The 25,635-nt window shown below is 40.0% G+C and overlaps 1 protein-coding gene across 7 annotated transcripts in view; it reads left to right on the forward strand.

Annotated features, from left to right (window-relative positions):
• The window catches only part of MAST2 (microtubule associated serine/threonine kinase 2), a 2,532,505-nt gene that overhangs the window by 1,177,585 nt on the left and 1,329,285 nt on the right, over nucleotides 1–25,635 (forward strand). Inside the window, exon 1 of one of the 7 annotated variants that reach the window (XM_044085939.1) lies at nucleotides 23,205–23,446. The exons of the other annotated variants lie outside the window; for them this stretch is intronic. Within the exon in view, the coding sequence (XP_043941874.1) occupies nucleotides 23,373–23,446 (74 nt within the window). The 5' untranslated portion in view covers nucleotides 23,205–23,372. Of the gene's footprint in view, nucleotides 1–23,204; nucleotides 23,447–25,635 lie in introns of those variants that run through there. 7 annotated transcript variants of the gene reach the window in all.

The raw sequence follows: 25,635 nt of genomic DNA on the forward strand, positions 1-25,635 counted from the left end.
AGGGAATAGATTTTTTATCATTTTCATTATTAGTAATAGTTATTAAATTATTTGCTGTGTTCCCATTGGTGTTAGCACCCAATAATGGCAAATATTTCTTCCCCCATTGACTAATAACATACGTAGTGACATCCTTCATTAAACCATAATCATATCCCTTGTCTCCAAACAGACTTGTAATATAGTCAATTTCATCTGTCATATCTGAATAATTGGAAGTCATTCTTATGGCTCTAACACACTGGCCTTTGAAAATATTACATTTGACTTTTTTTGGATGATTACTACTGAAGTCTAAATATGAATTAGTAAATGTAGCTTTTCTGTGCACTATTAAGCATCGGTACGATTTTGCATTTCATTACTTTGGCAGAAGATTTAATTATATAATGCCGTCGGAACAGCCGACTACCGGAGTTTACAAAAAACGTAAAGAAAAAGAGAAGGACAGGCATCCGAGGTCCAAAACCGACGACAAGGCTTATTCTAGCCAAGTCGCTGGTTCAGCGGTTCTCAGTGAGGCGCTTTCACTGCCCCTGACGACCGCTACTTTAGAGCAGCAGGCCGATACCGAATCCCACGTGGAGTCAACCAGGCCTACAGAAACTCAAGGTGTTGGACCTTTGGAAATCTTTCCCTCAGATGGGTCCGGAGCCGCTGAGCAGGCACTGGCTTCTGAGGGCGTTTTCAGGCCTACACAATTATATGTTAAAACTACTTCAGCTTCCAAGGCAAAGACTAAAGCAGCTTTAAAGACAGAGACAAGTACAACAGCCCTATGGACAGGCCTCCATGCCTAAAAAACAGATGCTCGAGATGGCCGAAGACTTGATTACTTTGATCAGGGGTTCTCATCCTCCTCCTGACAAGAGGCCTAGGCAAGAGGTAGAATATGAATCTTCAGATCAGGTTTCCATTTCATCTGATTCCTCTTCTAATCAAAACTACACTCTTCCTCCTTATGAGGATTCTGATGCCAAAGAATCTATCCCCTCAGCTTCTCTGCCTGAGGATTATTCTTTTGGGGAAACACTGCATACCATTAGGGAGCGTTTCCACTGGGAGAGCCAAGATTATTCAGAATCTAAGAAAAGGCTCAGAGACTTTCTTTTACTGCAGCAGCACAGGTCCCTGGCTATTCCACCTGTGCTAGACATTGTAGATGTATTTTCAGAGTCCAGTCTGACTCCCGACTCTTTACCTCCAGCTCCTGTTAAGCCAGACAGATACTACAGGGTTCCAGACTCCCACAAATTTCATTTTAAAAACCCTGCTGCTGACCCAGAAACTATCTCTCAGGGTCACAAGGGGGTCAAGGCTTCCACTGCTAAAAACCCTACCCCCTCTGACAGAGATTCCAGGGCACTGGACAGATGCGGAAAAAAGATTTACACTTCTGCTACCTTGGCTAGAAGGGCTTTAAATTGTCAGTTTCATATGCTTAAATATCAGCAATACATTATGTCACTGCTTAAACAGAAAATGTTGACAAATTGTGAATGTGCAGAAAATATAGAAATGCAGGATTTAATGCATGCAGCTGAACAAATTGGAAAGCATACTTTACAATGTGGTTTTGATTCTTTGGAGGCCTCCTGCAGAGCCGCTGTAACGGGTTCTGTCATTAGGAGGCATGCTTGGTTAAAGGAACAGAATCTGTGTGATCATGTTAAAGCAAAATTATTAGATGCGCCATTACAGCATGATACCTTGTTTGGTGTTAAAGCAGAAGAGGTGTTGAAGAAAATGGAGGACAAAGCCAAATCTATGCAAACAGTCAAGGATTTCTTACAGGTACAGCCTCCAAGATTTAACAGACACTGGCCTACAAAGAATTGGTCCTTTCCAGTGTCAGACAGGCCACAAAGAGGCAGATACAGACGCCCTGGAGGCAGATCCAAGCCCCAAGGCTCATACAGTTCTAAACAATGGGGTGGTTCTACCTCCAAAAGCGGAGAAGACAAATCACAGCCATACAGAAAGCAGTCCCAATGACTTCCCCCTGCCAGTGCCAAGCACTTATCTTCTGACAGCTCCTTTAGGGGGAAAACTAGCACTTTTTTCTCAAAACTGGCACCTAATCACCCAGGACAAATGGGTCTTGAACATAGTGTCACAAGGTTACAGGTTCCACTTTCACACTCTGCCAAGGGCAAACGGTATGCCAGACCTGACAAAAAATCAATGGGCAGAGGCACAGAAACAGGTTTCATCCCTCATGGATATGAGGGCCATTCAGCAAGTACCACAGCAAGAGCAGGGACAAGGATTTTACTCAAGACTATTCTTAGTGCCCAGAAAGGACAAAGCCTGGAGGCCAATACTGGACCTATCAATTCTAAACACATACCCGGATATTCCAAAATTCAAAATGTTGACTCTGCAACAGCTTCTGCCCATGCTGGGCAAGAAGGCTTGGCTTGTAACTTTAGACCTAAAAGAGGCATACCTGCATGTCCCAATCAGACAATCATGCAGAAGATACCTCAGATTCATAGCTGGCTCAATGCACTACCAATTCTCTGCACTGCCCTTTGGCTTATCTACTGCGGCCAGGGTCTTCACAAAATGTCTGGCGCCAGTAATTGCATTCTGCAGACAAAGAGGAATACAAATATATCCTTACTTGGATGACTGCCTCATTCAAGCAGAGAAGAAGGACATACTACTACAGCATCTGGCATTTGTAAAAAGATTATTAACATGCCTAGGGTATACAGTAAACGAAAAGAAATCAAAACTTGTACCCTCTCAAGAGATAATATTCCTGGGTGGAAGCTTAAATACAACTGCCCAGATGGCTTATATCACGCCAGACAAACAAACGCAACTGACTACTAATTTCACAAAGTTGGCAACAAACACCCAGTTAACTGCAAGAAAAATTCTGCAGGCTTTGAGCTTCATGGCATCCTGCATTCTGCTAATTCCATGTGGAAGACTGCATATGAGGAAACTACAATGGTATCTAAAAAGTGTTTGGACTCAACATTGCCACAGCCTGGAAACAATAATTACACTCATTCCCTGCCTGCAACAGGAGTTTCAATGGTGGGCAAAGGCCTGTCACCACAACAAAGGGCAGCCATTCACCATACCCCTAGCCAGGCAGACATTGACAACAGATGCATCGGATTATGCCTGGGTGGCCCACATGCAGGAAGATGTATTCAGGGCTCATGGTCTGCAATCCAAATACATCTACATATCAATCATAAAGAGATGCTAGCTGTTCAAAATGCCCTGACAGCCTTCAAGGACCTACTTCATCCAGGACAACTACTGATAAAGACGGACAATACTACAGTCAGGTGGTACATAAACAAGCAGGGAGGCACACATTCTTACCCCCTTTGCAGACTAGCCATGACTTTGTGGGACACAGCATTGACTTACCAAGTACATCTGCAAGCACAATTCCTGCCAGGAAAGATAAATATTCTGGCAGACGAACTAAGCAGAAACCTCATGGATCCCCACGAGTGGAAATTGGATCCACAAGTATTCAGCATAATAACAAGGAATTGGGGATGCCCAGACATAGATCTATTTGCCTCCCCTCACAACTGCCAACTACAGAGATTCTGCACAAGGACTTCTCACAAGCAAGCATGGAAAGTGGATGCTCTATCTTTCAGTTGGGAAAACTTATCAGTATATGACTTTCCTCCACTGCCTCTCCTCCCCAAAGTACTCCTAAAGGTCAGACAAGAGAAGCCAAAAATTATACTGATTGCCCCAGACTGGCCCCACCAGCACTGGTACCCAATCCTAAGGAACTTGACTCAGTGCCCAGCATGGACATTACCTCAAATTCCTCACTTACTGACCCAACACAACAATCAGATCCTGCACAGCCAACTCAGGACCTTAAATCTGGCAGCATGGCGGATAATATAACTTTTCAAAACACCCCTCTGTCTAAAGCGGTGATGGATGTTATCTTGGACGCTAGGTGGCCCAGTACCAGAAAATCTTATGCAGAAAAATGGAAGAAATTCTGTGCTTGGAACCAGGCACAAGGAATTGACATCACTGTTCCAAATATCCCTCAGATTTTGCAATACTTAACTGAGATGCTGGACAAAGGACTATCCTTTTCATCAGTTAAGATTCATGCCTCTGCCAGTTCAGCACATTACAATACAGAGCCACCTATTTTCTGTTATCCTTTATTAAGGCAGTATCTCAGAGGAGCCAAAAACTTATGGCCTCCACGGAGGTCACCAATACCAGCATGAGACCTCAATTATGTCATGGAAAAACTCACTCTGCCTCCTTTTGAACCAGCCGCTACAGCTGATATAAATTTTTTATCATGGAAAACAGCTCTGCTCCTAGCAATAACCTCTGCAAGACGAGTCTCAGAGCTACAGGCACTCATGGCTGTGGAACCTTTTATCATTTTCCATCCAGATAGAGTTTCTCTAAGGACAAACCCCACATTTATGCCTAAGGTAGTGTCCAGTGTGGCCCTCAACCAAACTATTCATTTGCCCACCTTTTATCCAAACCCACAGAATAAGGGTGAGAAACTTCTGCATTCTTTGGACATACACAGACAACTGTGCTTCTACTTGGACAGAACCAAAGCTTTCAGAAAGACTGAGCAATTACTGGTAGCATATGCTGCAGGATCACAAGGAAAGGCTATCTCAAAGCAGACTATTTCAAAGTGGATAGGTCACTGCATTCATTAATGCTATTCTCAACATGGCAAGTCAGTGCCTAAGGGCATTAGGCCACATTCAACCAGAGCAGCAGCCACTTCAGCAGCCTTCCTCAGGGGAGTCCCAACCAAAGACATTTTAGAGGCTGCAACCTGGAGTTCAGTGCACACTTTTACAAAGCACTACACTTACCACTCTACTCCAAATCCAGGACAGGCTTTGCCACTGCAGTCCTGCAGGGCGTCATAGCTGCTCCTAATCCTATTTAGTTCCAGCCTCCCAACCTTAGCTTTGGGATTCAACCCAATTGTAATGACTGCAACAGTGAAACACGATGAACATAGTACAGTTGTGTACCTACCATAAATGTAGATGTTTGAGTGTATTCACTGTTGCAGTCCAGGTTACCCTCCCACCATCCCCCTTATCTTTGCTGGACCTTACCTGTACTTCTCTATTCTATACAACCTATGTGGTGTATTTGCTTGTAGATGAAGGAAACTTGTTACTTGGTGCATGCATGCTTTATAGACATATTTTTAGCCTACCCGTTTGGGGGCACCTGACATCTGGGGCAAGAAAAACTGAAGAAAATGGCGTCGGCTGCATCTTTTATACCCCTGGCGCACTGACGTCAGGGAGGAGGCGACAGCAACCGATGCCAGACCTGGACTTTGGAATTCAGGCCGACTGCGGGTAGCCTGCAAGCAGGATAACCCAATTGTAATGACTGCAACAGTGAATACACTCGAACATCTACATTTATGGTAGGTACACAACTGTACTTTGTTGTGTTGAGTGCCCAGATTCCACTTCAGCATTGAGAGACAGTGCCATCCAGCAAAGAACAGCAGTAGAAGGTAAAAAAAACTTTGTTTCTGCCTGCTGTTCATGCCGTCAACTGTCCTTGACTTTGTCTCATATTTTTGCTCTGTCTGTCATAAATTTGTTGATTTTCTGGTAAATTACTGAGGATTACAGCCAGTCAGTAATTCCAGACATTAGAGTTTAATACTACCTATTGTTCTGAAAGTACTTATCAATGTGAAACCTGTGGTTAATAAGAGAGCTATTTAAAAACTGTCCCTTCACTTTGAGCCCTTGTCCCCGATTATTTTTGGATTTGTTCAGAATTCTTAAGGAAAAAGCTGAAAGATGTGCTGCCGTGTATTTGACAATGCTAAATGGTTTACTCGCTTTCAAAGCCAGTAAAGCACTTTACATTCTTACATTTTTCTGTAATTGATAGTAAATGAAGCAGGTAAAGCTCCATGCACTACAAAGAATTATGATCAAGTCACTGATCGTAACCCTTTATTATATGCTGTTGAAATGGATGCCAAGTTTCACCTCTCGAGCTGTAGAGACAAATTCTTTTGGCATCCATATGTGGAACACAATAAGCTGGTTATGACTGGAGAGGAGACGTGATCATAATCCCATATATTCAGGTTTCCTTCTACACGTTAGCTGATCTGTCAAAATGTCTGAACAGAAATTGGGTTTATAGAGTAAAGGTCTCTGACAAAATATATTAATATACATATTCTCTTCCCCCCTGAAAGAAAATGCCGGCTAAGGTAGAGATAAACCTATATTGTTGTAGCTGTTAGATTTGTGACTTTTGACTCATGACAGACCTACCATTCTAGGTGTTCACAGGAAAAGAAAAACACTTAGGAGCCCTTTTTTCTGTGGCAAGAAATTACTTTTTTGTAGATGTTGATATTACTACAATGAATTCATCAAGGAGGGAAAAGCTGTTTTTATTTGTTTGTTAAATATGGAGTTAATATTCCAATGAAGCTAGCTTTCACCTGAGCAAGTCATTCTCTTTGGCTAGCCTGGTGCAGTTCATTTTTTTTTTGTTGTTGTTTTTATCTGATAAAACTGTGAAGGAAGTGCTTTGAAGTTCATATTTTGAGGGTGTGCTTCAGCCAGATGTTCCGCTACAGACTTGTCATGCTGCTGTGTAAAAGAGTAGTCACACCTTTGTTAAACTTTATAATCTCAACATTCAGTGTCGAGCTGACAACTTTTTTGGGACTGCAGTTTTGCGTGTTTATTCCCAGTGTTAGTAGATTACTATCCTCTGTTGGGCCCTGAATTACTCAGTCAGTTTTTGTCAATACCTGGATAAACTTTGATCCAGTAATAGGGTACCACTCACCAGTGGTAATTCTCCATGTAGTAAATGGTTCACCATGCCTTTGTCATCCACGTCTCCCCAGTTACTGCTCAATTAGGGAAAGGTATCATAAAATTAGACAGCAGAGCTTCTATTTTGAAGACCTCAAAAGTAATCTATTAAAAAGCAATGAAGTTTGCAGAGCAGTTATTACTCGTACGAGTTGGTAATTAACTGCATCAGACAAAACAAAATATGATTTTTGTAGTGCAAAACTGATCTCAGTTTATTCCATCATAACTTTCAAAGCTGTGCCTTTTAACTTGACACCATATTGCTGCTTTTATTAACTTACTCCCACTCTGAAAAATATGATATTTAAGCAGAATAATAATAAGGTTGAAAAAAGTGCACTCTTTAACTTGCACTAGTTGCCATAAAGGCAAAATACTGTTTTTTTTTTTTGGGGGGGGGGGGTTCTAGCTGTTTTAGAGCTTTACCTTCATTTGCCTACATACAGTCACCACATCAGTTTAAATAGTATGCATTTTAAGCCCCATTTGGGTCTCATAACCCTTTAGTGTGGGTTAGCAGATAGAGTGGATATCAAGGTAAAATATGTAACTTAAAAAGTTATGAAAGATGCTGCAAATATTCCATTCTGTTTACAATGTAAAACTCAGATGGTTTATTTTTGATGTGAGCATGTGTTTTTTTGTTCTTATAATTAGATCATTCCTTTAATCCATTGTTTTGTGCATTTGGTTGAGGTGTGTCCCATGTCTATTGCTTACTGTCATTCCTGGTCAAATGACTCTACCTATCACTTATGTCATAGCTTTAACTATCACAGTTTTATTTGGTTGGGTTTCTTAAACCATTAACTTTTAAAGCCTGCCATGCTAGAATGGCATATTGTGTTGGGAATCCATGCATTTTGAAGATGGGCTTATCTGACTGAGAGCCAGAACTCCAGGGGATGCCAAAATAACTTTTTAATAGCTTCTGAAAAGTTCCTTATGTAATCATGTAAGTGCTGTATTTGAACCTGTCTCATAGTAAAGGTATTTCTTTGTTACTTTACTGAAGTTCCTACACTATGTACTACAAGAACGGTTTTCTCTTGTTCAGCAGCCATTCTGTCTAGCACTTTTCTTCAATTTAGCTGTTTGTTTTCCTTGCAAGTCCTTTACATTTTGCTCTTGTTTCTTGAATTGGTGTTGATATTGGGTGACCTGAAAACACATATCTGGACAGACAGAGCAGGATATGAGGACTTCCTGGGTACACGTGGGTGTGGCAACAGGAACATACCTTTCAACCTCTTAGTGCTAGAAATCTGGACAAAGCTTAAAATAATAGGTGGACAGAGACCCAAAAATAGGGACAGATTTTAAGTACTGCTCTATAAGCTTTGAAAGTTGCTAGAGTAACAGGTTTTGCATTAGTAAGAATTTTCTGAAGGATGTGAAGTCTTAAACTCAAATGTTTGTTGTTATTTAGTGTCTTCAGTCTGCAGTGGTTTCCCAGAAAACCATAGATTTTATGAGGAACAGACCAAAAATATGAGTCAAAAATCTGGACAGTTGACAGGTATGAACAAGAATAAAGTAGAGACCATTTTTGACTTCTGTCTGACAAATGGCTTGTTGGTGACCATTAAATGGTTCAGCAAGAGAGAGAATCACATGATCCCATATGTAAGTGACCAACATGCAACTCAGGTAGACTTCCTCCTAGTAAGGAAAGGGCATCGAGGTAGAATCAGTGATTTCAGTCATCCCCACGAAAACAGTTGGCCCACTGCATAAACCACTGCTTACCACAATCAGCTGCAAACAGTGGTCAGAAAAGGCTTTAAGGTCAACAGAGACCAGGCTGAAGATCTGGAATGTGACTGCAGAGAAAATACAGCAGTTCAAGGAATTACACAGGACTCTGGCACCTGAAGAAGACGAAATAGATGGAGTTTTTAATAAGAATGGCAGTGCCTCAAAACAGCATATGTGAACAGATATGCAGTCGAGCCAGGTGTGGAAATAAGTTACATAACAAAAGCTGCTGAAGGAGTGCATAAGTCCAGGAAGTCATCAAAAGAAAGGAGTGCAGTAAAAAGTAGATGGACCGGGCTAGGAAGGAAAACTGGTTGAATAACAAAGAGGCTAAGAGAGTAGTTGTAATAGCAAAGAACAAGCAACAGAAGCTCTCTACCGGCTTCTGGAAAGTGACTCAGTAGACGACACAAAAAACAATATCGGATTACAAGGCAAAGAGAAAGAAGATAGTCAGACTCCCTTCATACGGAATGCCAGCAATCACCTGCTCAGCAGTCCACAGGGCATCGGTGGCAGCTAGAAAGAGTACTTCTTGCAGCTTCTGAATGAAGAAAAATCAACAGAAACTGTACTGCACTAGACACAGACTATGATGAACGAAGAGGGGGAGCCCACTATAGAAAATTTAAGAACAGCACTAAGGAAAATGAAGTCAGAGAAAGCAGCAGGCTCAGGTGAGGTCACAGCAGGTATGGATAAGCATGTTGGATTAGATAGGGTAAAATGGCTCCTGAGGGCATTTATAACAGTGTGGAGAGAAAGGTTTATCCCAGATGACTGGAGAATAAGCATACTCGTGGCAGTGTACATGAGCAAAAGGGGACATCCACAACTGTGGGCAGTACAGAAGCATCAAACTCCTGACACATTGCATGAAAGTTCTGGAGAGGGTGATTGATAAATGGATATGTAGACTAGTAGAATGTAAGTGGGAGTTGAGCTGTTTGGATTCAGATCAGGATGCAGCACAGACATGTGCAGTGAGACAGATACTTGAACTTGAGAAGAAGCTAGAGATGAGGAAAGAGTCCAACTGGGCATTCCTGGACTTGGAGAAAGCATATGACAATGTCCCAAGAAAGCCGATATGTATCGGCCTGTGGTGGTTTGAAGTCCCAGAAACATTGGTAGAATTAGTACAGGGTATGTATGAGGAACTAATGACTCAAGTTCGAACAGTGTTTGGTCTTAGAGGGGTTCCCAGTGGAAGTGTGTGTATCCAATAGGGTTTAGTTCTGGGCCTGCTACTGTTCATAATGGTGATGGACTACATTAGCAAACAGGTTGGAGGGGACAGATCAACAAAGTTTTTGCATGCAGGCAATGTGGTATTACAGGCAGACTCTAAGCAAGAACTTCAGCAAAGGATGGAGGAATGAAAAGCAAAATTGAAGGCACATGGAATGAAACCGAGTACAGATAAGACAGCTGTAATGGGAGCAAATAGAGGAAACCAGAGGAAGGTGAGAATTGAGATAGAAGGCAGAATAGTGGCACAGGTTAACCGCTTTAATTATCTGGGAGGGGTGGTTTAGGGGAAGGGAAGTTTGAATGAGGAGGTCAAAGCTAGAATCATAGGGGCTGCAGCCAACTGGCACAGTGTGTCAAGAGTAGGGTATGACAGAAGAACGCCAAAGAAGCTAAAAAATAAGGTGTACAAAACAGTAGCACGACTAGTACTACTGTATGGTGTGGAAACCTGGACAGTAAAGCATCATAGAGGTGATGGAGATGAAGTGCATGAGAAGGTAGTAGGATGCACAGTGTTGGACAAAGAAATGAGCACATCGGAGAGAAGCCAAAGTAGCTCTGATTGCAGAAAAGGTTAAAGGGAATGGGTTACAGTGGTTTGGGTACATGTGCAGAAAAGCAGAAGACAATCTGGTAAATATGATTTGGGATAGACAGGAAGAAGGCAAGAGGAAAAGAGAATGTCCTGCAAAAGAGGTGGATGGATTGTGTGAAAGAATATTTGCGACAGTCGGGAGTGAGTGTCATAGAAGGTAGGACAGTGGCATTGAATGTGGGGAGGTGGCAACAGTTGACACGATACTCCAACCCCATGTAGAAAATGGAAAAAAGGTGGTTGATGATGATGATGATTCTTGTTCAGAGTTCATTTTCATTGAGGTGTATTTTGACTGCCAAACATTTAAGAAATATACTTGTCTACTGTAGTCGGATATGGTCATGTACTATGATACTATATCTGTACATGTTAATATGGGCTGCCTGTTCATTTTTATTTATTTATTTTATTTATTTTACATTTGTTGACCGGGAAAGTCCGACTGGACACATGTCCATTTAATAGTACATAGTAGGTTACAAAAGTTCCAATAGTACATAGTAGGTTACAACAATGTTTGACAGCTAACATACGATTGTAGTTATGCACTAAATACCCAGGGAAGAAAAAAAAGTTACATTAGTATGTACAGTAACAATTATAAAGAGAAAAACAAAGCATCATATAGTTAGTATACACAGGTAAGAAAAAGTTACATTAGGATGTACAGTGAACAATTATTATAAGAAACAAACCTAACAAGTAGTTTTCAGGGGGGAGTAGATGGCTTTGAGGCCTAGGAGGATAGTAATTTCACTGAGTAGGTTGAGGGTAATCTGTGAGATGATCTTAGTCTATTTAGGTTGGTATGTTGCTTCTGTAGAAGTAGATTTGGTAGTTCTATCCAACCTAGGTTCTGAAGATTAGTACAGTGATGGGTTTTGTAGGGCAGGCCTGTGGCAAATCTTGCAATATGATTATAACAACAAGAGAGTTTAGATAGATCCGATTTTTTTTTTTTGTAAGTATGGGGGAGGCATACAAGAGGGTAGAAAGAGTTTCTTATTAACAGTTTTGATAGTTTGGTTGATGTGCACATCAAATCTGAGTTTGTTGTCAATGGTAACGGGGTGATGGTGGTTCCATTGTTGGATTGTACACAAAAGGGAAAAGTTGGTGTTTTATGGGTAGGATGGAAAATTCTCAACTGCAGTGAAACAGTCTTGAGTTTTGGATAATAGAATAGTTGGGGATCTATCTGAGCAAATTAAAGTCATCAGCATATTGAATACATGTAGACTCTGGGATGACTTTGTTAAGATCATTAATAAAGATGGAAAATAGAAGGTTTGGGCCTGAAGCCATGCTGGGAGTTAGGTAGTGGATGAGTTGTTTGTGAATACTTTTTCCATGATTTTTGCCAGTGGTGACAAAATGGCTATTGGTCTGTAGTTTGAGAGGTCAGTGGATGAGCCACCTTTATGGAGGGGATGACATGGGAGATTTTCCATATGGAGGGATTGTGGATTCAGTTATGGTCCGATTAATTAAGATTGAGATGGGATAGGCTATAACATCGTCTGCTGGAGTAGGTCTGCCGCGAGAGTGGTTGGCTTTAGTTTCTTAGTAAGGATCGGATGTATGCAGTAGGGACAGGTTGTTGTGGTCTTCTGGGTGGGACTTGTGGGGTTTGCTGGTGTGGGGGTGGAGGATCTGCCTGGATGGAGAAGTTTGTATATTTCTGTCCAAAATTTTTGCGTGTTGTTTTGATGTTTATGTTGTAGTTGGAAATAGTAGTTCTTTTGTCCATTAAGATAGATTTTTTGTGTCATTTCTTAGTTTTCATTTATTCCATGCTTTGTTTCTAGCTTTGATTTTGGCTGTGGAGTCTTTCAAGTATGTTTAGAAATGTGGAGTTAAATTTTATTACAGCTTCTTCTAGTGGGAGGTGTTTTAGGATTGACCAGTTACAGGACTGCAGCTCATTTGAATCTAGTGATGTCAAAATGTTTGGTGCTTCTAACAGTCCTGAGTACAGGAGGTGGCAGCTACCACTTTTGCTTTTACCATATAAGTAATGAGGTGATCACTGAGCTCATTAGTAATAGTCCCAGATTTATAAGTTCGGGTTTATGGTTAGTGAGTATCCAGTCTAGGATACTTCAATTCTAGTAGAGGTGGTAATATTTTGTGAGAAGCCATGGAGATTGATATTGGTTGGGTCTGTCTCTGACACACATTGATTCCAGTCAATGTTGACATCTCCCAGAATTATGGTTTCTTGTGGGAAGTTATTTGTCAGCCAACTTAGAGTGCTCTCAAGTGTGTCACAGCTGTTCCCAGTGGAATATAGATTTAATACTTTTTCTTTATTTAGTTGTAGTTTTAGGGTTGTTAAGTGTGCTTTTGAAGAGCACAGCAGTACCACCACAGCCAGGTGGCAGGATTTCGTTATCTTTGGTCTCTGGTTTGAGCCAGGTTTCTGTGAGACACATAATGTCAGGGAGGTAAGTTGCTAAAAGAGCATGTAGATTATGAATTTTATTATTTAGGCTTCTAATATTAAGGTGGCAAATAAGAAGGAGTCAGGAGGTCTTGGAAACAAGGATGTTTTATTTGCACTGTCATTTGATGGAGGGCCTGGGTTTGGATGTATGTCTCCATCTATATTTATGTTTTTCTAAGATACATTATTAGCTTCATCAGTTTATGTAGTAGTTTATCTATGTTTTGGACCTGGGGTAGATTATGTTTGGTTTATAGGTGTTTTGTTGATTAGGTAGTGAGTAGGGTGATTAGTGTTGATCAGAAATGTGGGAGTACTAGTTTGGTACTTTGGATAATGAAAACCTGGGTGTGTCTGGGACATATAGTTAACAGGTATAGTGTGATAAGAATTGGTAGGGTGAGAGTTACAGTTTTTTGGGCAGGTATAGTGATATGGGGTGTTAAGGACTTCATACTGTTGCTTGATCGGTTATAACATAGTTAGTGTAGGTGGTTTGGTATTGGTTGGGGGTGAGGCAGTGTGATTTGTGAGCCTAGTGGACTTGGAGGGGCAGTGAAAGAGGTGGGCCAAGAGTTTTGAGTGGCTAGAGATAAAGGAGGGGTGTGGTTAGTTAAGTATAAATATAGGGGTAATTTAAGGGCTTCAGGATTGTCATATTCTTGATATTGTCAGAACCTCAGACTTTTTAATTATTATATGATCTGGCATGGTGTTGGTCTGCAGTCTGTTAAATCTGACTTTAATCACAAGCACATTTTCTTCTGTAGGGTAGGTAATCTCTTGAAATTCCTACCGTATCAGGGAAACATAAGAATACTGAAGTCCTTCAGTGTGTATGAGTGTAGTACATTTTTTTCCACAATTCAAATAGCAATCAACTATTGGTTCACACACCTTAAAATGTACAATATCTAGTGAGACCACAAGCCTTTTTAATGACTGAAACAGTGAAAGGTTAAACGCCTTGTATTGTAAAGATCTGTATTTCATATGGTATACTTATCATTGTGGTTTGAAGAAGTATCTTGCAAGGGAAACAAGCCATTTTAATACTATTTATGGATTTAAATGCATTTACTGGGGTAGAACACTGACCAAGCAATGACTATATAAGGTGCAGCCCGGGTTACATCATTACATCATAATATAACAAAATAATGTACAGTGTACAAGTAACAGTGATTTACATTTATGAAAAAGCATAGAAAATCTCACAAACCAGACAGATGTGCAGTTACATAACTGGAATAGAAAATGGGGAATAGGAGAATAGAACAGCTAGCAATATGGGCAGTAGTTGCTAAGTTAGGAAAGCTAATAGAAACCAGTAAAGTGAAAGAAGAGACTAGAGTATATGTAATGGGTTTAGAGCAGTAATGGTGTTGGTAAGCTGAATCAGAGTTTAGGTGAAATATGTGGGAGGTAAAGGTACTACACAGTTGGAGATATTGATTTATGTGACAAGACAGTTGCATAAAACTGTTTTAGGAAGTATTGTTTGAATTATAGCCTAAACTTTGTCTGATCAGTTAAATCAGGAGGAAGTGACTAATAGTTTTGGGGCCAGTACAGAGAAGCAATGTCTAGTGGAGTGCTGTGTGAGAGAAAGGTTTTGTAGGGAAGGATTGGCGCTTGTTTGGCTTCTTAGGTTACAGGTTTAAGAGGCAGTAAAACGTTTGGAAGAGAGAGAGGGATACTTTTTTTAATAAAGCTCTTTATTATTATTTTTAGTTCTTTATTGATTCATAATTTATTAGTTGTGTATTGATACACATACATATATAATTAGATGGCTACATGCCAAAGAACAGAACTATTGAAACAAATAGCCTTGACAAAGACCTACTGAAAACTAATATAAATTCCATGAAAACATCAGCTATACTAAAACCCCTCATATGTACTAACACCCTTCAGCAAACCCAGTCAGGCACTTACTAAGTGCTTCAAACTCACCACTCCATAGTGCATAATTTTAATATTTTAAAATATTTATATCTTAATTTACATCTACTTTTTTCATGCTCCTCCCTAAACACAGGAAATAAAATGACTTTAGAATTTTGTTTCTACAGAATTGCAGCAAACTACTACTATTTCTTCTATTAAACTTAAAAGAAGCATTTATGTGGGAGACTCATCCTCAGCACCCCTTTTCCTATCTATACGAATTAAATGGAAACACCCATAAATACTCAAGTAAATAAATGTCAGCTGTAGGCCTGTAGCACAGGTTGATAGGCTGGAGTGCCTTTTGTGTGCAGTCTGCATGTCCTCCCCATGATCGAGTGGCCTCTGAAAGACATGTGCGAATGGGCTTGCCTTCGCTGAAGGTTGGGCGTCGGGCTGGCAACTCGGACTCGGACATGCATGCTCATCATATCAACCCTCATTAAGTACAACAGGTTATACAACTGAAAGATCAGATTTGATTAGAGAAGGTGATACAAAGGATACCATTAGATCAAAGAGGCCAAAGCTTTAATTCTGGGCTATAGATAGACAAGGTGGCAGGACCAGTTCTACCTCCAGCAAACCTCAGTACATTTGTAAATACAAAGTTGAACTACTTTTCACTGAGCATAATTCATCTATGGCAGCCTGTTTATATACTATACTTATCTTCATATTCTAATGAAACTTTGTTATAAAAAAATGAATGGGTTCCAAATATCACAGCATCATTTATCCACAGCCCCCAGAGTATTTATTAAATGTTTGGGTCTTGTGCCTGCACAGCAAAGAAAGCAGATTTAGAATTTTCCATAATTTTTCCTACCTCAGTGACTCTCTGATAGTGACCTATGCAGGAGAACTGCTTATCCATCTGTCCAAACATTTTTACTCTCTCATTCTCTGGGATCAACATCTTTTCTATGGGCAGCCATAGATTCAGTTCTAATGAAGATAGGTCCTGCCCAACACAACCAAGAGGAGGGTCAAACAGTCCTTACAGACTTTTCCCAGCAACAAGAGATCACTGTAAGACCATTCCTGCGAGCTCTGGGGTAGACGTTTTTTATCTGTCTCCTTCTGATAAGTCATGCAAGATTTTATATAAAAAGTGTCAGTGGCATCTCAAAAATGAAAGGAATCAAGCTGTGATCAGTTGAGAAAGATAATTCCTATTCCATGTTACATAAAAATCTAATTCTTGTGGTAAACAGCTTTAAAAACATTCAGTGGAATGCAACTCCTTTCCATTCCATAGATTCTTTGTTTAACAGGAGACTGGATTATTCTGGGAAGCCCACTTGTTGAAATTTTCAGCTGGTGTCAAAAAGAAAGATCCCTTCATACCAACTTAAGAGTTTAGAAAACTTCATAGGACTCTGATTGGTTTTGAAAACTGTTTTCAGCCAGGACAATTACAAATCAGGACATACAATTCTACAGTGATGTGATACATAAACAAGAAGGAACACAAGCTTTTCAAATGTGTAATGAGACATTAAGGATCTCAAAGTCACTTTGTAGCTCATCTAGCATCTTTCATGAATCCATGTTTCAGATTTGCAGAACCTTTTAGCAGATGGCTGCCCCTGAGCAGAAACATATAAAATTGACTCGACATGGAAGGCTGGCCTGTGTATTGTGCATGATGTCATGCTTAGGTGGGGTCTTCCACAGTGTTCTTTTCATTCAGAATCTGTATTTTAAGTTCAGTGGTATTTCTTAACATTTTTTTATTCCTGGGGTCACTGGTCCAGTTATGTAATGCCTGATGCCCAACCCCTCCTGACTGTGTAATGCTAACAGCAGAAATCTAAAAATATACTACTTACTCAAAAGAAAAATTATCCATAACATATCTCAGGAAAATGATGCACAAGACATGGATATGGATTTTCAATACTTTGCATATTAAAATGAAACAATGGTATGCACTATGATTTCCTAAAGTGTTAATACATGGTCTTTAACAAACGTTAACACAGAGTGGCAGCTCTGGTGTGATATGCAGTATTTTACACATGTATTGCTGTAAGTAGATATTAAATAGGTAGAGGGAGAACAGTGAACAACTGAAACATGTATTTTACCTGCTGAATGTAACATTGTGACTTTGTGTCTTCCATCTGACATCGATGTGTGTGTGTGTGTGGGTGGGGTTCACATGCACATATAGGTCATAACGGATCTGCTGATACTTATCCAACTGTCTGGAAATACCAAAACACTTCCCAACCAAGGACCCAAATATGATTATGCAAGAAAATAATGCTGCTGTAGCATTATTTTCTAGACCTAGGTGAATGCACCTACTTCTCATAAAAAACAAGGAGGTTAAATGGTAGTTTCAACCAGTTCAACTGATTACTAGTACAACTGAAAGAATCTCTTGGGACTTGATCTTTAGCTACAGTTCAAATACCTATTCGGTAATTCTTTTCTAAAATACTTTATGGGTTTTTCTCATAGTTTGAGTCATAAAAGATTTAATCACCGAAGAAGGCTACTTCTATTTGTGAGATGCATTAAATTTAGTAAGAAACAACAGGATCAGACAATTACATCTCTAAATCTTTCCCTGTGAGAAACTAAGCTTAAGTCAAACTTGTTAATTAGACCTGAGATGATGATTATACTACTAGTGGAAATTTGGCCAGGGTATGGCAAAAGTTCCCCCTACTCTTTTTGATAAGTGCCGAGGGATCATTTACACCCACCTGACCGAGTCAGGCAGATGGGATCTCATTTTAACGTCTCGCCTGAAGGACACATTCAGGAGTGCAACACCCCTTTATGTTGCACTGCAGTGTCAGCAATCGCACTCCCTGGTATGGGAATTGAACCCACCATCGTCTGCACCAAAGGTGAGTATGCTTCCTGTTGTGCCACTGTCACTGCTAAATGTATCCTTTGCCAAGTGGTCTCTTTCTACTTGTACAATTCTGTCCAAGAACATCTTTCTACATACTAAATACTTAAGTATGTATTTTATTTTTTCATACATAATAGAAAAGTAGTGTTTACCAAACAGTTTTATCACACAAATATCATAGAACACACAGGAAGGTAGCAGAGCTGTAGCAGGATTATTGGCAACCCCTTCCTTGACAAAAGTGGGAGGTAGAGGAGCCCTCCAGAGATAGGGTGACACATTCACACACACACGCGCACACACACACACACACACACACACACACACACACACACACACACACACACACACACACACACACACAAAGCTAAAGTAGTCACCTCTTTTACTGGAACCAGGATTCATTGTACCTCCAGGTGCAGTATAGTTAAAGAACCAGTGATTATAAGAGAATGAGACTTCATGAAGCAATGTTTCTTGGTTTTCTGGGTTTATAATTATGCAAGGTGCAGTGCTTCACATAATTGCCCCGTTTTGTACTCTATTCCATCTATCCCATGCCTTTTGAATGTCTCTGTGTGATGATGTCATTACCACCTGTTCTGAGACCTCTGTCTGTCTGCCGCACTGTATGAATTTTTTCCTCATATAGGGACTGAAGCTTTTGACCGCTGGTACTTGGAAAATCTGCCCCCCAACCTCCATTAGTCTCTCTTCAGTCACTTCTCTTACATGCTCCTCCTAATGGTTTTATTGAACACATGCCCCTCTTCCCTTTTAGTTTCTAGGAAGTGTAGTCTCAATCATATTTGTCCACTCCATATCTGGTATGTATTACATTTATTTTAATACCTTTGTTGTTTTTTTCCCGTACTCTTTTGTAATTAAATTATTTTCCCTTTTTAGTCTTCATAACTAAGTATGTTATTCTAGCAAAGATCATATCAGTACTCTTTAGAGCAAGAGAATGTACATTCTTATTCTTGGAAACTACTGTGATGAAAGGAGAATACTACCAGCCCAGCTAGCTGGAATTTTGTAAATAATTATATGTCATTGGTGAATATCAAAATGATTTATACAAGATGCTTGCGTTACAAATGTATTAGAACTGTATGTCATGCATATATCAAACTGCTTGTACAAACGTGTGTTGAAAAGGTATTTGCAAAGTGCTGTTTGAAATGTAACCACAGTGTGCCCTATTGGAAAGGAACAGAAATGTGCCTGCACTATTGTAACTGTTTAAATGTATATATTTTAACAGTGGAAACTGGGATACAGGAGGTTAATCTCAGTCTAGTAAATTGTAGAAAAACAGCTGAAATTAAATTATTTTATGGCTACGGCATAAAAGATGGTATTTTTCAGTTTTCAATGCAGCAAGAGACACAATGTCTGTACTAGAAAACTTTCTGTATTGTCTTTAGGGTGAAGTAATTACTAGTTTTGAAAGCAGGAAGGAATGCAATTGTTTTATGACTTTCAGCATCTGTCAGAGATCTGAGGAGAAGCCCTTGTCTGCATATTTTAAAGTTGCTCAATACTGCCATCTTCATCAGTGGTAGTTTTGGGCCTGGGAACTAGCAGTCAGATTACAAGAAATTATGTCATTCTGCAAGCTAACCTAGAAGTAATATTTTAAATATTAATTTGAGAAGTCTTTTAGTGAGACAGAGCAATTCTGCATTCTGTCTTGGACCTGACAATAACTAGAAGATCCATTCACCACATCTGCCTTGCTCTGTTAATAAGTTCTTAGATTATAGTATAATTATCATAGATTCAGTCAGAAATATAGTGAAGCTTAGTTTACATGTTTTTTCTTTATTTATCTGAGACTGTCCTGCAATGCTGTTTTAAATATTTCCTGTGATTTTGTACTCGGATGTCTCTGTGAATATGTATTTAGTAGTGCCTTGTTCTTTTATTATTTATTATTAAATATATTTAAACCTTTCTTGTGGTTGATCTGTGTAGAGACATTTTAAGTTTTGAGAGTACTTGCATATTTATTTGGTGAAACTGTGTGGGCCACTTCTAATAGCATTGCTCTTTGTAAAACTACCATTTGTGTTAGTATTAATATTACACAGTAAGACTGGACACTCTTTGTTAAGGGCCTTAAAGTAGCTGATAAGGAGTTGACTGTTGGCAGTGATATCTACCTTATATTCTGGGCTCAAGGGGGCATAGCTAGTAACCTTATGCCAGCTTTTCCCAGGTGTGTGTGTGTGTGTGTGTGTGTGTGTGTGTGTGTGTGTGTGAGCCAGCTACTTGGGCAGGGATATGAAGTACTGGTTGGACAGAGAGAGTGCTGAAGGTCTTTGCTTGGTCACTCAGCTGAGATCTCAACTCTATAGCTGTCGCAGTGGGGAGTCTTAATGGGGATCTGGAGAAAGGTAGAGGAACCAGCCTCGGACAGACTGTGGTCTCTGCATGTTCTTAAGGGAAATTGTACTTGATGCAGAGAGCTGCATCTGAAAATACTGTGTGTGTATACCTGTCTTCCTCCCAGTGTATATCCCCCACTGGTACCAGTGGTAAGGAGTGAGGCTTTTTGATTACTGGTCCACAGGTGGGTCATCACAACTACTATAGTAACATTTTTATCCTGTACAAAATTCTACTTGCTTTTGTTGCTGTTTTTTTTTTTCTCTTTGCTCTACTGCTGTTTTTTTTTTTTTTTTCATATTATGACTCCAAAGAAATTTTTTGCCACCATGACATAAGTTAAAACCCACCACATGCTTCTATGGGTGTCTTTTGATGTTGTAAGAACCCAAACTGCATGTCCTAAAATCATAAAAACTATGATTTTGTGCCTTCTTTTCCACAGTACAGAGATCTCAGGGGACATATTTAGAGGCTGGGGTGTGAAAGCTACAGGGGAAAAACAGTTTCCATGTCATTAATTTTTACAATTATGGGAATCAAAATTTTGGTCTTCACAGTTGTTGTAGGTTACTCTTATATCTTAAAAAAAAAAAATATTTCTGTGTTTGCAAGCAAAACATTTAAGAAGTACCCACCCCAAAAAAATACACAGACAAAGAATCAGTTAGCACTTTGCTTCCTTTTTAACAAAAACAAAGCTTGAGATATTTACTCCTCAAGTGCAATACCCTGCATTTGTCAGGGAGGAAACTCATCTGCCATAACCCGGTGCAGGCTTTCAGCCTGCTGAATTCCTGTCTTGAGATATTACGTCTAATATGGTATTATTAGTAGAGAGCTTCTTGATAGGGCGGCCGTGGAGGTGCAGCAGTTAATGTTGTCGCCTCACAGCAAGAGGCTCTCTGGTTCAAGTCTCGGCAGAAGAGTCTACATGTCCTCCCTGTGGTCGCATGGGTTTCCTCCGAGTGCTCCGGTTTCCTCCCACATCCCAAAACCATGCTGTAGGTGGATTGGGTACTCTGAATTGGCCCTAAGCATGAGTGCGTGCATGTGTGTGCCTTCTGTGGAAGATTGGACGCCGGGCTGGCAACTCAACACTGTAGAACTCCACTGCCAATCATGAGCAGACAGGTGATCCGCTGTGGCAACGCCTAACCGGGAAAAGCCAAAAGAAGAAGAAGGGAGCTTTTCTCTTTCTGTATTTCCAGTATTTTATCAAATATGGTTATGTTAATGAGTCCAGACCTTGTGACTGATCCTTGCTGTCTGCTACTTACTGCTTCTTCTGTGTACTGCTGGCCTTACACATACGTAAACTAGGCAATCGCCTATGGCTACATGCTTCTCGTTCTTGCAAGGGTGTTCTTTCCCTGTTTATTTATGTATTTTGTAGAGCAATGTTTCTTTGCTTTAAAAACTAATTAATTTGTCTCAAGAAAAAGAAGAAACTGCACCTGTGAACATCGGGTGATCCAGCACATGGTGCTGCAGTTGACTTCACTTATGTAACTTACTCAGTGCTGCAAGGTTGAAGGAGTACAGACCTCGAAACACTCAAATGTAGGCATGAAGGCATGCCTGAAAGAAGCATTTTTTAAATTATACTACTTGAAATAAAATTGGGAACATTCTGGAGAGTCCTGCACATATTATAAGGAGTGGCACAGTGAGCTAGTGTTGCTGTTATTTTAAAAAGAAGGTTGGCAGTGGTCAACTTGATCATTTTTAATAATATTTTAGCTTTCTGTGGACAAATGAGATGAGAGTCGGGGTGGTAAGATAAGTATTTTTACAACATTGCTGACAGTGATCATTATGGCTTTGTGATTTCTGTGGACAGTTGAGATGAGGTAAGTATTATTTTTTACAGGGATGCTGACAGTGATCAACCAGATGTTATGGGCAGTATTTCTCTGGCTTTGTGATTTAAGTGGTACAGCTTGGGTTGGCATACTTTTAATGTCTGCTAACTTGTTTGTGTGGACTGACATAAGACATAGCTATCAAACATTGCTCTCAACGATTCAGGGACTAGATTCAAAATATCAGTCAAATAAGTAAATAAACTGCAGAAATAAAATCAATAAAATCAATTCTGTTATTTGTACTCTTTCACCTAGCTCATTACCTCCATAGGCATATGATCTGTTGTTAGCCTGCTGTAAATAACATACATAATCTGACATTAGTAATGCTGAGCTTCAGCTATAAGTATTCCTTTTGCTCTTGCAACTTATTTATAGGATTTTGTCTTACTTTCCTTTTTCATGTATTTTTCTTACCTTTTTTATGTGTAGAAGTATTGATTTTTCTGAATCTTTTAAGCCGTTATGTGATTTTAATGCAAACACAGCCTCTATGTAAGAATCATTCACTGTCACATATTGCTCTCCATAACACTGTAGACTGATATTGGTGCAAACTGTGTAGCAGTTCTTGTGTGCAGTTGATTTTATTGCAGGAGGAATTCTCATAAACTAGTATTACATAGTGCAGCCTAAAGTTCTTTGCATGCCTCATCCCTTTGTGTGCCTCATTTACAGGACTAGGTAATGTGTGAACAGTATAGGTTCTCACTCAGTAGTTACAGTTTGCTACTCTAAACACAAATTTCTTGTAATGTGAAATGCATCCATTGCTTTTTTTTTTTTTGCTTTATTTCTTCATTTTTTGTTTTTCCTGTGGGTGTCGGTCATACAGAGCAACAGTCATGCTGTAAGTTCAGTGAGTGAAATCCTTTCCCCTGCCAGGTCACAAGTTACTGGGCCCTTGATTTTCCAACAGTACAAGAGGATAAAGGGGGAAATCCAGGTGCCCTGTAGCTGCTACTGCTGTTCCATGACATTCCTCAGGTGAGATAAATGACAGAATCTGCTTGTGAATTCTGTGCAGGTGGTATGTATGTACGTATTTATGACTAAAAGGCACAGCACAATTGTCAGACGGTACTGTTTGCCTGCTAAGGGGATACTGCAGCCACTCGTTGATGTCTCCTCCCTTGTGTGAGGCTGGCAGTGAGATAAGAGTTAGAATCATTAGAGAACAAGGCTGAGAAGCTGAAACGGCTTTGCGAGAAGCAATATTCTGCCTCATGTGAATGGAACAGCCTTAGTCTATGGGGAATTTCTACTGGCTCCAGCACTGCTGGTGTTTGGCTCTTTCCCTGCCCAGTGTTTTGATCCCGTCGTATCCTTACAGCCATGACAGCTGTACAGAATCATGTCTGACTCCTTTTGGACTGTGCTGTCTAATTTCTCTTTACCTGATACCAATATGCTGAGACGATCTAAGAGGTAATAATTTGTTATGTTTTCTTTCATTTTTTTCTTCTTCCTCCAAAATCTGTTCTTTGTTTTAGTACAATATATTGCACCTGGTATTCTTGCTCAGAAAATGATCGGCTGCTTAGTGATCAACAGTAGCACACTGATTATTAGTTTAGTGTTTCTTCTGTTGTGACAGAAAGCTGGCAAGTTACTCAGACCTTTTGTTAAAAGGATGCAGTCTATATAGATGCATGCAAATTTCAAGCTTCTGCAGTTTGCCAGCTACCTTTTACAGTGCTTCTTGGGTCATCTGGTAGAATTACTTGTCAGTATAGCTTTACAAGATTTGGCATTGAAAAGCAGTTGTATTATTTGTGAAAAGTTTCCTTTTTCAGTACTATAATACAGTGTGCCTGATAATTTGCATAAGTGGTTTATTGCACAGAATAAATGTGTTAAGTATTTTTGCTAATAAAATCAAATGTGTGCATTTTTAAGGGCTTGATTCCAGTAAAGAAAACATTTCTGTAATAAGTGGTTAAATATTAGGCAAGTTTAATAGCTTAAAGGTTAGCTCAAAAGGCTTGTTCATGAATTCAGAAACTGTCACGTTACCTTCAGTTCTACTCCCTTGCCTTTCTCAAAGACCTGAAAACCTTTGTACACATGTGCTGTAAATAAAGGTGGACAGCTTCATGTAGTCACACATTCATGAGCAGTTTATATGGCATAGTACTCACTTTATGCAAATTTTGCAAGCAAGTTGCTTTTAAATGGATGCAGCATTTTCCTGATGCAAACAGGATGCAGACCTGCCAATTTAATGACAATGTAGAGTAATGCATAGTTTAAAATTTATGTTTACAAAATTTGAGACCTCTGTTTTGTCATTTTTTTCACGTTCGTTGAAGCAAGATAGTGCCATGTTCTACTGTTTCAATGGTCTTGATTAATAAATGTCTCCTCTAGTTTGGCACTTGACTCCCCAGAATTATTACAAGAACCTTTTCTACAGATCCATATTCTACATTTCCATTGTAAGTCGCAGTTATGTAGCAGGGTTAATTTTGTTGTTTCATTGCCTGCATGTGTGTTATTTTAGTGGCATTAAGATTAATGTGGAGTTGTGTGACCACACCCAGCTTATCAGCATGAAGAGAAAAATGCCTGTTGAGCCTGTTGTTTGTCAGATTCCTGTGATAATGGTCAGGCGACCTTACTTGGGTGGTCAACATGTTTTTTTTTTTTTTAATAGTAGTGTCCCGCTTCCACTAATGTAGGATTAAAAGATTGAGATCAAGTTGTCTTGTGTGGTGTTGAAAGATATAATAAAAATTCTACTGCTCCCAAATAATATTGTGTCAGTCTAAATCTTCACTGAATGTCTCCTAAGCCTACCCCTGCTTTTTTTTTTTTTTTTAAAGTGGCTTTGCCTTAAATGTTCCCATTAGGAAACCTCATTCCATGGTGTAGAGGGAAAGGAGCCTTACTCTGATCCTGTTGAAAGGGATTTGATTAGTGGTCCTGGTGCTAGAGAAGCCAGGAGGGGATGAGAGAGGAGTGAAGAGATGGAGCTTTCTTATATTTTTCTGGGGGGATGGGAGGTAAATCTTCTTGGGCACACACACACACACACACACACACACACACACACACACACACACACACACACACACACACACGTGGATGATCATTTCCGAGGAAGACCAAGGAAGACTGCTTGTGGTGCTTTATGGCAGGAGGAGGGGATGCTTTCTAGGAATTCCTTAGAGGAAGTGTTAGGGGCACTCTGTGGTCAACTTATTGGACAGCCACCAGAGGTTAGCCTTTGAAACGTCCTTCCTCTGGCCAGTGATCAAGGAGCCTCAGTCCTCATCACTGACACCATTGGCGGAACGTTCACTGAGAAAACAAAGACACACACAATGTTTTCAGATGCAGCCCTCTGCACCAAGTGCAATTTCCCTTAAGAGGACACAGAGAATTTGCACTCCAGTCCTGGGGCTGAATTTTCTCTCTAGGCTCCAAGTAAGACTCCCCACTGACCATTGTAGAGCTGAGTCATCCGCCAGGTGTTCCAAGCCAAGTCCTCCACCACCCTGTCTATGAAATCAGTGTTCTCAGTGTCCCTGCTCAAAGTAGCTGTCACACACACACTTTTGAGATTTGAATTTTCACATCCACACATGCATGTACCTGGGAAAGGCTAGCACAGG

Source organism: Protopterus annectens, chromosome 10.part0 (assembly GCF_019279795.1).
Source record: "Protopterus annectens isolate FY-2018-M chromosome 10.part0, PAN1.0, whole genome shotgun sequence".
NCBI classification, from domain to species: Eukaryota; Metazoa; Chordata; order Ceratodontiformes; family Protopteridae; genus Protopterus; species Protopterus annectens.